Source organism: Canis lupus, chromosome 14 (genome assembly GCF_048164855.1).
Source record: "Canis lupus baileyi chromosome 14, mCanLup2.hap1, whole genome shotgun sequence".
Taxonomy (NCBI): Eukaryota; Metazoa; Chordata; class Mammalia; order Carnivora; family Canidae; genus Canis; species Canis lupus.
In genome coordinates this window covers 23,312,974-23,327,578 of record NC_132851.1, presented here as the reverse complement: position 1 = coordinate 23,327,578, position 14,605 = coordinate 23,312,974, and the positions used below count along the sequence as shown (strand labels likewise).

The 14,605-nt window shown below is 43.5% G+C and overlaps 1 protein-coding gene across 2 annotated transcripts in view; it reads left to right on the top strand.

Moving 5' to 3' along the window:
• DERL1 (derlin 1) overlaps positions 1 to 13,828 on the top strand; it is a 29,912-nt gene extending 16,084 nt beyond the window's left edge. For both annotated transcript variants that reach the window (XM_072774371.1, XM_072774372.1), the window contains exons 3-8: positions 2,491 to 2,555; positions 3,599 to 3,625; positions 4,190 to 4,285; positions 5,859 to 5,911; positions 7,815 to 7,925; positions 11,537 to 13,828. In XM_072774371.1, coding sequence (XP_072630472.1) covers positions 2,491 to 2,555; positions 3,599 to 3,625; positions 4,190 to 4,285; positions 5,859 to 5,911; positions 7,815 to 7,925; positions 11,537 to 11,675 — 491 coding nt within the window. In that variant the 3' untranslated portion in view covers positions 11,676 to 13,828. The remainder of the gene's footprint in view (positions 1 to 2,490; positions 2,556 to 3,598; positions 3,626 to 4,189; positions 4,286 to 5,858; positions 5,912 to 7,814; positions 7,926 to 11,536) is intronic.
• Positions 13,829 to 14,605: the final 777 nt, after the last annotated feature.

Here is a 14,605-nt window from a genome sequence, read left to right as displayed (position 1 = left end):
TTATATTGGGAGGAACTTTTGAGACCTGTCCTTTTAATATAAGATTTCACAGACAAGAAAACAATGGTCTGGAGAGGTGGTGACAGGTCCCGTAGGTCACAAACCTGTTCAAGGTAACACAGCTAGGACTGGAACCTGGGTTCGTGGACTCCCAGCCTTCTCTCCACCGTACAGCCTCACAATAACATCCTGACAACACACTTGTCACCTATATATTTTCCTGCCTGACTCAAGTATACAGCAGTGTTGGTTTATTTATAAGGTTTCTGATTTAAACTGGAAGATTGCAGGTTGAGACCTGTTAATTTGTAAATTCCCAGTTGCAAACTTGTCATATAATAGACTACTATAGTTCATGTGATGACAATAGTTAAACTAGTCAATCCGAATAATCCTTGGAAATCAAGACGCCAGTGGGACACCTGGCTGGTTCAGTCGGTCGAACATGCTATTCTTGATCTTGGGTTCATGAATTTAAGCTCCACCTTGGGTATGGAGCCCCCTTAAAAATTAAATTAAAAAAAAAAACAGAAATCATAAAGCCGAAACCAAATCAAAAGAAGCACAACTATTACTAAAACTCAGAAGTGTTGTCAGAATTTCAGCTCTGATTCATCCATAGAGATAGATCCCCTACCATTAAGCATCCTTAACACTGGGGCTAAAGTGTGCCTCTGAGATATCAGGGGAGAAATGGGGGAAAGAACGAGAGACTTCTGCTGCAAACTTGTTTTTTTTTTTCTTTTTTTTAAGATTTTTATTTTATTTTTTCTTAAAGGTTTTATTTATTTATTCATGAGCGACACAGAGAAAGAGGGAGAGACATAGGCAGAGGGAGAAGCAGGCTCCCCACAAGGAGCCCAATGTGGGACTCCATTCCAGACCCTGGGATCACGCCCTGAGCCGAATGCAGACGCTCAACTACTGAGCTACCCAGGTGTCCCAAGATTTTTTATTTATTTGAGAGAGAGAGCGAGCAAGAGTTGGGGGAGGGCCAGTGGGAGGAGATGCAGACTCCCTGATGAGCAGAGAGCCAAATGCGGGGCTCCATTTTCAGACCCCAAGATGATGACCTGAATCAAAGACAGATGCCTAACCAACTGAGCCACTCAAGCGCCCCACTTGTTTTTTTTTCTTTTAGATAGATATTTTCCCCTGACTTTCTGATACTTGTTAGGATTTTTTTTAGTTGACTACGTATGAGCTAGAGTGACCCTTCCAGTCATTTGTTTCTTATTTCTGCCTCTTCACTGGTCTTCCAATTGAATGCATGAGGAATCTCCCTTAGAAAGGAGAGCCAGACCAATGTTGATTATTCTGTCCAGATATAAGACAGAGTCTGGTATATGATGTAGTAGCAAGGGCACTGGACTAGTAGAGTTCACCTTCTAACAAGCCATGTGACTTTGGTCATGTAACTCTCTGTAGAAAGGGGGTCTTTCTTTTCTACCTCTCAGATGGAGTGTAAAGGTAAAGAGTCAGAGGCTATGGGAAGGTTTGGCTTTGCCCTTCCTCTTCCCTTTTTCCAGCATCATTTTCCCTTGCTAGAATGTAAGCTGGAAGGAGATTGAATCTTCTCAGAAAGGCAGTGTCAGACTAAGTGGTTTGTGTGTGTGTGTGAATCTATTAACAACAACAGCAACAACAACTGTAAGAACTTCCCAACAGAGTCATGCTGGAGGAGACACAGTGGTGGGCAAAGCAGATGTGTTTCCCTCCCTATCAGAGCTTATGGTCCAGTGGAGAGGGAAAGGATTGCCCCAGTGATCACGGATGTGTCATCAAGTCATGGGGAGAGCCAGGAAAGAGCCCGACTGGTTGTGATGTCTTCAGGAGGTGTAATCTCAGGAGTTTTGGAACAGATTCCTCCACAGGAGTCCTTCAGCCTGTGGTAGTTGGGGAGCATGATCCTTACTGGAATTCAGCTAGGAGAACACAGATTAGCATTACTCAGTTGGCTGTAGCTCAGGGCTTTGTTGAGGAAGTGGTTTTATTTATTTATTTTTAAGGTTTTACTTAGTTATTTGACACAGAGAGACAGCGAGTGCAAGCAGCGGGGCGGGGCGGGGAGGGGGGTAGCGCAGCAGACAGAGGGAGAGGGAGAAGAAGAAAGCTTCCTGATGAACAGAGAACCTGACTTGGGGCTCGATGCCAGACCTGGGACCATGACCTGAGCTGAAGGCAGACACTTAAACCACTGAGCCACCCAGGGATCCCTATTTTTTAAATTTGTTTTTAAAGATTTTTATTTTAAGTATTCTCAAAACCTAACATGGGGCTCAAGCCCACAACCCCAAGATCAAGGGTTGCATGCTCCAAGGGCATCGTTTTAGATATTTTTAAAAATTTACTTTTCTTTTGCTTGAGAGGAGAAATTTAAAGATATTCTCATTTTGGCTTTCTCTATAACTTTTTGAAGTATTTCTCTACATAGAAGTCACTTTGTTCTGAAATTCTGAACCATGACATTTGGCTTGTTTTTGTTTCTAGGAGCTTTTGATGGGAGGCCGGCAGACTATTTATTCATGCTCCTCTTTAACTGGATTTGCATCGTGGTATCCTTTAGTCTGTTATTTGGGGCCAGAAATAAACTATTATTTTCAGGTTTGGGGAAGTAGACCGTGTTTTATACAACAGTTCAAATTATAGTATTTGCATCTTTGTTTACTACAGTTAATAATTAGGAATAATTAAAGTTCGTTTTTGAAGCTGTCGTAAATCACATAGCCCTTGAGTGATGCGTCCTCTTGCTGTTGTGAGGTTTCCCACATTTGGTTGAATTTTATTGCCGTCCCTGTTCTTGTTCCTGGTTCTCTGCGTTCTCATGTGTGACAGCTTGTTTGACTGCAGCACAAAGAGATTCCATGCCATGAGACAGCTTTTGGAATCTGTGCTCCTTCTCAGAAAATGAATTTACAAGCAGCATCCTTTCCTGACTTTGTTGCAGTCCTTGTTTCGGGGGCTTACCCAGTAATTCAGTTCCCCCATAAGTCCCCAGCTCTGGGAAAGGACCCAGCTCGTCTCTGCTGTGTCACAGCTACAGCTGCCAGCAGCCTTCCAGCTGCGGACCTGTACAGATGGTGAGAGCAGCAGAAGGGGCCTGATGGCTCAGTCTGCACCCAGTTGGTGAACTTAACATTGCTTTGGGGCTTAGCTTCCATTGAAACTTGGCCAAGAGCCAGGACATGTGGCACTTTGATTGCCCTTTCCCCTCTTTTAAGGGAAGAAAAAAAATGTTTTGGAACCTCAACCATGCTGTGGAGCCCTGGATGTGAGTAGAATCATTATTTGTTTCAGGGCACAGGTATCTCTGTCTTCCATTTGAAGATGAGATGCTGAAACACAGGGCAAGGCAGAGAGGACGCAAGGGGGCCATCTGAGTCATATGCCAAAGCAGTTCATTTGTCACATTTCCTTGTCATCATAATAGTATAAGAGAGTATTCATAATGAAGATGATTAGGTACCTTTGTGTTTGGGATGTTCTAGACAACCTGAACTACAGAAAAGTGTTTTCTTTCAGGACACAGAAATGAAATTAACTGATACTAGGAGCACAATGTTTTTTTTGTATCTTATCTTTAACTTTATAAACCAAGATTACTGGCTTAGCAATGGATATGCAGGTAAGTGTCCCTTGAAACTGTTTGCCCTTTTATAGGTTTCAGATTTATAATGAATGGCCTTTGAGAGAAGCTTACATTGCATTAACTCTGTGGCTAACTATGTGGCATTTTGAAATTACCAGAATTATAACTTTTATATTGAAAGTCTTACATGAATTATCTAAACTGTTATTTTCCTTGCTCATTTCGGGCTTCTTCACAATGTTTGTGTATGGACAGTGATGGTTCTCCAGTATTTTCTATGCATTATATGGATACGTACTTTTTTTAAATTGAGAATATACATTAGGTAGAGTTTTACTGCCTGCTTTTTTTCAAATAACCAAGTTTGATCCTGAGATTTCTGAATATGTCTAAAATAATTGTATTTTATTCCAGGATTTTGTAATGTGCATTGTCCAATTGATTAACACAGTTTGTAATTCTGATGATTGAATTTCTTTTTGGTTTTGAATAGCCATGTGAGAATTTGTAGGGGAGAGGTTAAAAAAAAAGGTAGATTCACGCTGAGCCTGTTTGAAGTGCCTCTGGAGCCTTGTCTTTACATGTTGACTTCTTTTGCAGTTGCTGATGATTCCTCTGATCATGTCAGTACTTTATGTCTGGGCCCAACTGAACAGAGACATGATTGTATCGTTTTGGTTTGGAACGCGGTTTAAGGTACTTTCATGTAGTTGGAAAATTTTCCTTTTCATTTGTCTTTGCAAAATCCCCTCAGCTCAGAGATGCACTTTCTGACTCATCCGGAAGAGGTCACTGCAGAGCAGCGTACCATAGGCAAGCCCCCTCTCCCCTGCTCAGTGCCCTGCCTGTCTGCAGCCAACCTGGAATCCTTTGCTGTTACTTCTCACTCCCTCTGTGCTTCAGGCCCCTCAGGCTTGTGTCCCTAAGTGGTCTCATGTCTGTACGTGATAGAGAGGAGGAAGGAGGAGGGGTATCTGGGTGGCTCAGTGGTTGAGTGGCTGCCTTTGGCTCAGGGCGTGATCTTGGGGTCATGGGATCCAGTCCTGCATCAGGCTTCCCGCAGGGAGCCTGCTTCTCCCTCTGCCTGTGTCTCTGCCTCTCTCTTTGTGTCTCTCTCATGAATAAATAAAGATAAAATCTTTAAAAAGAAAAAAAAAAAAGAAGAAAAAGGAAAGATACTCCTGGGGAGCACTCTCTTTTAAAGTCTATTCTTACTATTCCCTGTTAATGTATTTTACACTTTAGCTAAGAGAGATTATTTTTGTCACCAAACACTTCCCTTAGTGCCTTCTCTCACAGTTTTCCACTGGTAGCATCTTTTTTATTCTCTTCCTCTTGTAAATCCTACCTGTTCTTCATTTGAGTAGGGACTGAACATACTTCCAGGTCTCCTGTCTAGAATTTGTCTCGCCTCTGGGCTCTGTAAGATGTTCTCTTTCTCTTATGGTACTTAACCACATTCGGTCTCCAAGTTATTTATATGCAACCCTTTCTTTACTAGTTTGTGAAGTTCCTTGCAGCTCCCTTAGCTCTTGGTATAACATGCTGAATCTTGGTCTGGCCAGAGCCTCAACTGAAGAGCTTTGTCACTGGGGAGAGTATTTGTTCAAGGTATCCGTGTGTAATGAGATAAAAATTCAAAGTAATTTTGTGAAATATGTAAAAGAAGAACCTAAAAAGATGGGATATTTTAGTTCATGGGTAGCAGTTTTGCCAGTTAGAGTCTTAAAGTGGTTCTTTTCAGGGTCATGTTTTCACCAGCATCCATAGGACACCCATCTCCTTTGTGAAGATCTTTGTTAATATTCACCCAGAGGGGCATGTGTTGTATCTGAACCATGGGCAAAGTACTCTGTCTCTCTAGTTACTAATATATGAATAAATATAATTTTATTTTTTAAAAATGTATTTATTTTAGCTAGATAGAGCTCGAGCATGCAAGTCCGGGGAGGGGCAGAAGGCAAGAGAGAATCTCAAGCAGACTCCCTGCTGAGTGCACAGGGCTCAATCCCATGACCCTGAGATCATGACCTGAGCCAAAACCAAAGGTCAGGTGCTTAACCAACCAAGCCACTCAGGCGCCCCCTGTATAATTTGAGATAGGAAGTTTCAAGTACAATAATGCTAGACTGGTCTGAGAAATTACTGCAGTGACTTTCCAAGGGATTTATATAAAGCTCTTGTCAGTATATCTTTACCCATTCCAGCCCCCTAGCAACTGTATCCTTTTTAGGTGTGGTTATTCATGTTTGTGTATATTTTTTCCTAGGCCTGTTATTTACCTTGGGTTATCCTTGGATTCAACTATATCATCGGAGGCTCGTAAGTGATACTAGATTTACTTAATTGGAAACAAATCCCTAGAAGACTTCCATTATTCTTTATCTCCCTTCTCTTATCTTTAGAAAATTTGAAAGTTGTTCAACATTGATGCATTGGAACCTTATACTTATGAAATAAAGTTGACCCTTGAACAATGGGGGCTAGGAGCATCAACCTCCTGCATCGTTGGAAATTTGTGTATATTCTTTAACTCTTCCAAAACTTAATTGCTAATAGTCTCCCATTGACCAAAGCCTTGCTTATGGCACAAGCAGTCAATTAATGCTTTAGAACTGTACTATATTTCTCCAAAAAAACCCCACATATAAGTGGATCCACAAAATTCAGATCTGTGTTCAAGAATCAACTATAATTTCATTCTGATTTAATTGATTAAATTGTAGGGCTTTAAGTGCATTTAGCATTGAATGATTGTTATTTTGTTAGCTCATCATTAGGCACAGTACATTTCCATGTACATGTTTTTGAATAAATATTTCTGAATTCATTGTCCAGACTGAGTAAACAAAGAACTAATTTAATTTGTGTCTGAGCTGACGACTCTAAGAATTATACATAAAATTACTATGTTTTTTATTCTTTTTTTTTTTTTTAAGATTTTTAAAAAATTTATTCATTCATGAGAGACACACAGAGAGAGGCAGAGACACAGGTAGACAGAGAAGCAGGCTTCCCTCCCCGCAGGGAGCCTGATGTGGGACTTGATCCTGGAATTCCAGGATTATGCTCTGGGCGGAAGGCAGTTGCTCAACCAATGAGCCATCCAGGCATCCCTTTGTTTTTTTTTATACTTGAGGCATTTCCAGGATGCCTTGAAAGCTGCTCACCAGTCATTGAAGTGCAGATTCTCAGATGGGAAGTAGTTTTGTAAGTGGTTTGATAGTACAGAAGTTTTAGCCAAATAGCCTCAGATTTTTAGTCTGGAATTGGAGCTGAGAGGAAGACCTTTAAAGCATCCAGTCAGAATTGTAAAAGGAAGATATCAAGATGCAACTGTTCTGTGAACTCCTACTTGTACTACAAAATATCTTAAATGTTTTAACAGATTTTAATAGTACTGGGGCCTTAACATGTCTGACATTTCTGCTCTGTGTGGTCCTAATGCCTGTCGGATATTGATAGAAATGAATGAGTCAGCAAACAGACTCTCTTTAGAGCGTAGCAAGTTCTGAGCATGGTAAAGCTGCCCTGCCACCCGGATGGGCAGAGTCTGGGAGTACTTGTGGCTGTTGATTTGTCCCTGACAGGAATCACGTGGCAGGAGAAGGCAGAAGGATATGTGATAGTAGGAGTGGATCTATAAAACCTTGAAGTGGCCTGTATGTAAGCCATGGGAAAACTGAAGGTCAATGTTTATTTTAGGATTACAAGGTGAAGGTCAGCTATGCCAAGTGATCTTTGTGATGTCTTATACTCAAAGATGTGAGGGAGAAGTGCTGTGGCTCTAGGAATGGGGGAACAGGCGTTCACTCTTCCCCCTGTACCTTTCCATATTCCCCTGCTTCTCTCTTGCTAGCCTTTTGATTTGCCCATGGTTTGCAAATACAGTATTTATGACTGAAACAGCAGAAGCTTGCTTTGCAGCTTCCAACTCTGGAGGCAGGAAGTAGCAAAAACAATATTTTGAGGATGAGATGGGGCTTGACAGAGATGTCAGGGCAGCTGGTCTTGTAGAGCACAGACTCCAGCAGGACTGAATTTCCCTTCCCTCCGAATGCATTCACCATACAGACCACAAAAGGGCTCATTGTGGAGCTGTCATAGGCTCCCAGGGACCAGCAGTGGGTTGCCAGACTCTCTTCCCTGGGCTTCTAGTTAAAACTGGCTACATCTCACCTGACTGCTTGAATGCCTTCAAACTCACCTGGCTCTTTGTTTGCAGGGTAATCAATGAGCTAATTGGAAATCTTGTTGGACATCTTTACTTCTTCCTAATGTTCAGATACCCGATGGACTTGGGAGGAAGGAATTTTCTCTCCACACCTCAGTTTCTGTAAGTGTGTTTTTGCTCATTGAATAGCCATTTGCTCATGTTTTAGGCGTCCTCATCAAAACTCCATGAGATATAGCATTTACCTCTTTTGGTGGACAGAGAACTGTGAGCCAACAAACTGCCCCGGTCACCCAGTTACAGGAAGCCAGGGCTCAGAGCCACAGTTTGGTTGTCTCTGTGGAGCCCTTGCAGCCAGGGGCTGCTGACTCATGTCAGGCTTCCCAGGGGACACCGTAGCTCTGCGGGGCACGGGGCAAGGCACACGGTCCAGCGTGGACAGCAGTGCGTAGGGGGCCGGGCACAGTCACAGCACAAGGCTACCGTCTCTCGGAGTATCAGTTTTCCACAAGGTTTGGCCAGAGAAGAGGCAAAGGGGCTAAGTTAACTCCTTGGTTAGCAGTTTCAACCCTTTTTCTATTAGATGCTGTAGAACAGAAAATTTGTGGGACTTTTTAAAGTGAAAGTGAGAAACCCAGGGTTGGATAGTCCAAGCACCCCGGGAGTACGTACTGGTTCCTTCTTTGGTTTTAGGGTTTATTCAGGTGAGGGGGCTGAGGGCCTGTGACAGACTTGGGTTGGAATGCCATTCCCGTCTACCAGTTTTGATAATTAGGGGAATTAATAACACCTTGGAGCTCCAACTTGCAAATTGTAAATCCAGGGGAGCCCTGTCTCCCACGGCTGCAGGTGGAAAGGTATGCTGTTGGCCGTACAGCCATGGGTGTCCAGTAAATACGAGCTCTTAGTCTTGTTCTTAAAGTTAGGGCTGGAGTGGGATTTTACAAACCAGAAGAGATGCTGACACACTTAAGCATGTAAGTAGTGTGGCCATTCTGTCAGTGAAGCAAAAGGCAGTTGAAGAAGGGACCAGTGAAATCACCATCTGGGTGTCACAGCCTGCCTGACAATCACGCCTAATCTCCAGTCGGGGATATGCAGTCATAGCTTGCATTGAAAAGCTTTAAAAAAAAACACCCTTTCACATCTTGCTCATTTTAATGTTTTGCGGTTTGTCATTCTTCTGGAGGGGTCAGTGAGAGCAGTAAAACTTGAGTAGGCCCCTTCACCCCCCCCCCCGCCCCCTTTGTCAGTTAGTGGTAGGTTTTTGAAAGCCTTCTTCTGTGAAATATAACATACAAACAGAGAAGTACACTATTGTTGTACTTTCTCTCTTTTTTAAGAGCAGAGAAAGAAACTTGTTTGTCTTCTGAGCCTTGAGTTGCCTTCAGGCTAAGAAAACAAATGACCAATCTGCTTTCTAATTATCAAAGGACACGATAACAGCAGGTTTGGATTTTTGATCTAGGTTTATCAAGTCAGATGGCAGATGCATCAATTAAAAAAAAGAAAAAACTTGGTCCTTTGGTGGGTAGCCAGCAGTTCTTTTGCTTTAAATGGCCATATTTTGACTTCCCGGCTTGTAGATATTTCTCAATTGCAGGAAATAAAGTATCCGAGATTCTAGCGGCAAAATCAAGGGCACACTGGAGCCTGCCTTCCATTTGAGCATTCTCTGTTGGCGGAAAAGCCCTTCTGTTGAATTTTGCATAAAGATCAGATGATAAAATGTAGCTCCTTGCAAAAGCAGTAACTGCTTTGAAATTACCATAAATTTTTGTTGATTATGTATAATTGGGTGTCTTTTTGTACTAATTACTTGCATTTAATTTCACTATCCATTTAAGCAGTGGAGATGGCTTCCATATTGTCTTACAGCAAGACAGACCTTTTTAAGTGTTCTACTTTATTACACACTTTGGAGGAATATTATTGTACCAGAACATCAAGGATATTGAGAAATCAGAAGTTGCAAATACATTTTCATTTAAAGACAAAGCTGTATTTGTTTAAAAGGGAAGATGGGAGTTCTAGAATTCTAAGATAGATCCCTGTTCTGCATTCCATTTGGAAAAGTAGATCCTCTTCTGCGCACAGTTATTTTTCTGTTTGAAAGGGGTTCATTGTCTGGTTTTGGCGGGAACAGGAAAGTCTCAGGGATGATGTAAACAAGTGAGGACTCCGGTCACCGGCCGCTGTCACCTGAACCGCACCCCGTGGGTCCCCTCTGCAGGCTGCAGTGCAGTAAGTGGTACAGGTGCAAGCTCTGGGGCCAGGACGCCTGGGTTTGAATCCCGACGGTCACCTTTAGAAGGGCTTTATTCAATCTGGTTTTGGTTTTCTCATGTATAAAATGGGATACTAATCGAGCCTTCCCCATATTGTTGTGGTGAAGACAAGGTGAGTGTATGCACAGACAGCACCTGGTGTACGCGAAGCACTGGGTGATTGGGTTGTGCTCTGCAGGCTCTTTGCTGTGGGCAGGTCACCACTCTTGGGTTGTTGTTGGTCCCATGAGGGTTTTGAGCAGGGGCATCGGGTGATGGTCTCTGCCTTCGAGCACAATTGTAAACATTAGAATTTAAGTGGAATAGGTTTTTTTTTTTTTTTTTTAAGATTTTATTTATTGATTTGAGAGTGCGCGAGCATGGAAGGGGAGAGGGAGAGGGAGAAGCAGACTCCCCACTGAGCAGGTAGCCCGATGTGGGACTCCATCCCAGGAGCCTGGGATCGTGACCTGAGCAGAACAAAGGCAGACGCTCAACTGACTGAGCCACTAAGTGGAATAGATTTAAAAACATTCTCCATTTACTCCGAGTCCAGAGAGGTCAGAGCCCAAGAGAACACAGGCTGGGGTGTATGTTTTCTTAGCTGTTCTGTGACTCTTGGTTTACTAATCTGTCACATGTGAAATCAGGTCCCCTTTTTGGGCTTCAGCGTTCCCACCATATTGGAGATGGAAGGAATGCTGTCAGAGGGCAGATTAGGAATTCACAGGAAAAACACACCCCAGACTCCCAAGACCAAGAGGGCCTCTCCGATCCCCCTTGGTGGATGCCGTGGAGCCCAGATGTGGCAGTGGACACTGTTGGGCCTCAACACTCAGGCTGCGGATTCATCTTCTGCACGTGAATTTGTTTTGTCTGCTTTGATCTAGTTTGATCTGTATTTAGATATGTCAAAATGCTATATATGGGTGGTTCTTTCTGGTTGTTGGGCTTGTGGGAGTAATATTTTTGTTTCCATACTCTTCAGCATGAAATACTTTTGTAATCAGAAATCAAATTGAGTGTGGATCTGGCTGGGAATGGAGTAAATTTGAGAAACCCGAAAAGTGGGGTGCCTGGGTGACTCAGTTGGCCAAGCGTCTGGCTTCGGCTCAGGTCATGATCCCAGAGTCCCGAGATCAAGCCCGATGTTGGGCCTCCTGCTCAGTGGAGAGTCTCCTGCTTCTCCCTCTCCTCGTGCTCCTTCTCTCTCTCTCTCTCTCTTTCTCTCTCTCTCAAATAAATACATAAAATCTTAAAAAAAAAAAAAAAAGAAAGAAAGAAACCTGAAAAGCACGTACCGCCTGTGGTCAGTGCATTGAGCCAAGTGCTGAAAAGGCCTGAGTTAAAGTAAGACTTGTCCTTGTCCTTCCATTGGCCGCGCTAATACGATTCAGTGAGACAGCTGCCACAGGGACACCAAGAAAGGAAGGTGCACTGAGTGGTGGGATCACTCTGCCGAAGTGATTGTGTCGTCTTCTCTCCCTTTGTCCCCCCACCACCCAGGTACCGCTGGCTGCCCAGCAGGAGAGGAGGGGTGTCAGGATTCGGTGTGCCCCCCGCAAGCATGAGGCGAGCTGCAGACCAGAACGGCGGAGGCGGGAGACACAACTGGGGACAGGGCTTTCGGCTTGGGGACCAGTGAAGGGGCGGCCTCGGGCCTGCCCACCAGCCACTCCGCTCAGATGACGTTTCCTCCCAGTGCTGGGTGTGCTTACCAACCAAGTTCTAGCAAACGCTGTCGGACCCGACCCACACTGAATGTAGTCTTTCAGTACAAGACACAATTTTTTAAATCCTGAAGAAAAATATAAGTGTTCCTCAAGTTTCGTGATTCTCATTCAAGTCCTTACTGCTACGAAGAACAAATATCAACTGTGCAAATTTCAGAACTGACTATATTTTTTTGGTGTCTTCTCTTCCTTTTCCGTCTGAATTAATGGGTTTTGGCAGGTCCCGGTCTGCTGGCACCAAGCTGGGCTTGTGGGGTGGGGTCACCAAACCCTTGACAAAGGGACTCTTACCTCTTTCTCGCACACATGCCTCCCTCCTTCTTTCCCCAACCCCCACACTTGCAGCTAGAGGAGGTTGCCCATAACATGGTTCTGCCTGTGACAAGCTCTCTTATTTATTGACTTCTGCCAAGGCTTGGTCACAGAGAACTTGTCCACCGCGTTCCCCCCTTTGGTGGCAGAACTATAACAATAGAAGAGAAGACTGGACCAGCGGACGGAGAGCTTCATCAGCTTTTGGAATTGCTGTGACCTGGTATCATGTGCAACCATTTGCCACCTCTACAGATGTTTCTTATGGGAAAAAAAAAAAAAAAGCACCACTGTGTCAGTGAGGGCCACAGACTGGGGCTGAGGGTTGTTGCTAGTCCTTTTTGTTTTCCCCAAGTCAAGTGGTGGAAACTCAAGTGGAGCTGCATCTTGCTGGGGTGGGGGGTGGGGCTAAGGTGAACTGGGGGGCATACTGCAAACTCCCTTTGCATCTCATGTAGAGCATACTGGTTTTGTGTGGGCCCAGAGTAGTTTGGGTTGTGTTGTGCTAGAAAGTTCCAAATCACATTTGCCGCAGGGAGTTGCTCTCTCTGAGAGAGACCTGGGCATGATCACATTTCCTCCTCCTTCTAGTTTTATGTTCATTGAATAGTGTGGACAGGACAACCTCATACCCTATTTAAATTGTCTTTTTTCTCTCCTTCCCCTTTTACTGGCCATGTGCTTCAGTTAATTGTGAGGAAGGTGCAGCTCTCCTCTGTACAGAGATTGTATGTTGAGAGCTACTACAAGCACATCTAGGTAGATCCCATAACTTTGGGTTGTAATGGCTTTAGAATCATTTGTGCTTGAGGGTCTTTATTTTGAGCCATGAAGGTACACGTCATGAATGCACATCAGACCAGCGTAAATACCCACAACTTCTGTTTTCATAGGTGGGCTTTTTCACATCAGAGTGAGGCTTATCCCCCAATAAAGTTTTTTTGAAGGCCCTGGTGTTTGCCAGTTTCTTAATTTGTGTTTTTAGTCCGAAAGCAGCCTGCCAGGACCAGTGTTGAGTGGCTGCCACACTTGGAGTCAGCTGGAAAGGCTTTGGTCGTTTTGATTGGTTTCTTCTCAGGAAACTTTGTGCTCTACCAGTGTGACTGTCCCGCGCCCCACCTCTAAACAGTAGTGACGTGTGTTCTCCCAGGAAGTGAGGATTTGAAAACAGCTCGTTTTTAAAAAAAGTTTGTTTGTGTGTACCTCTCCATATTTAAGTTATACCATAAAATAGGAGGCCGAGAGAATCTGAACCTCAACTGTCATATGTTTTTGCTGTTGACCTGTGGCCACAATAAAATTTACTTGTAAACTTTTAGAAGCCATTAGTCCTGTCATGTCGCATGTGCGCTCATCGTACAGGAGCGGAAACTCATTGTACGTGTAAGAAGGTTCTCGTAAGTGAGCCCGACGCTCTTTGCCCTCTTAGCCACTCAGCTGCCTGCTAGCAGTAGTTTTGGTAAGGGTTACAAGTATTCTTTAGGACACCTAAGTTCAAGGCAAAATGTTCATTAAATTTTCCTTTTCAAATACATTTAGGGAGCTGATCATTTTGTCTGGATGACCTGTCTTTTTGGAATAATTTTAGCTAAGCAAGCTATTTGAGATTTGATTTGGCAAGGCAAGACATGATGGTGGATTCTATTAATGAGTGAAATTAAAAAAAAACAAACTTATTTTGTATCGAGAACTTCCCCTTTTGTAACTAATCCTTTTTATTGATAAAAATTGTAAATTAAAGTGTACAACTTGATGGTTGTCTGCCTTAAATTTCCATGTACCTACTCTGCTGCCTCTTTTAGGTACTACGTCATTTTTGGAACCAGTCAACTCTTGGGCATTTAGGAGTGCCCAGGATTTGTTGCTATTTCAGTGATGCAGCATATTTCAGTACCTACTTCTGTTCACATGTTGGGGACTATCTGTAGGATTCATTCCTGGAAGCAGAATGTCTGGGTTTTGATTTTAACGAACACTGAGTTAGGAACCCTATCCAGTTGTAGGGTGCTTCATGGCATTTCTGTAGCCCATGGGTCTGACTCCTGGAACCCTACAGAATTCGTTTAATCCCCTTGCCATGTCAGAACCTAGAGACTGGAAGGCAGATGCCATGACACTAGTGAGCCTTTTTTTCTAGAGCATGAACCACCCAAATTTGTATGCCAGGTTTTGGGCCCTCTTCATTCATCCATCATGAGGTGGGGTGATGAGAAGGAGCAGTGCTGCACCCGTCTCCTTGTCTTGGGGGGAAATTCCAGAAAGTTAGAAAGGAATGATTTTGCTTATTTCAGGAGATGGCATATCGCCAGTGTCACCGTGTTCCAAGCTGCCTTTGAGTAACACTGACTGAACGGGTGATGCTGGTTGCCAACTGCTCCATTCATGGCCACTCTGTTTCTGAGGTCCCTTCCCCTTTAAAATTTGCAGCATTTACTTAATAGCAAAGCTTCACCTTGGGAAAAGTCTAATTCTTGCTCTTTGGACTTTATACCGTTAGTATCTCGGAAGGTGGGGCTGAGAAAACACGTGT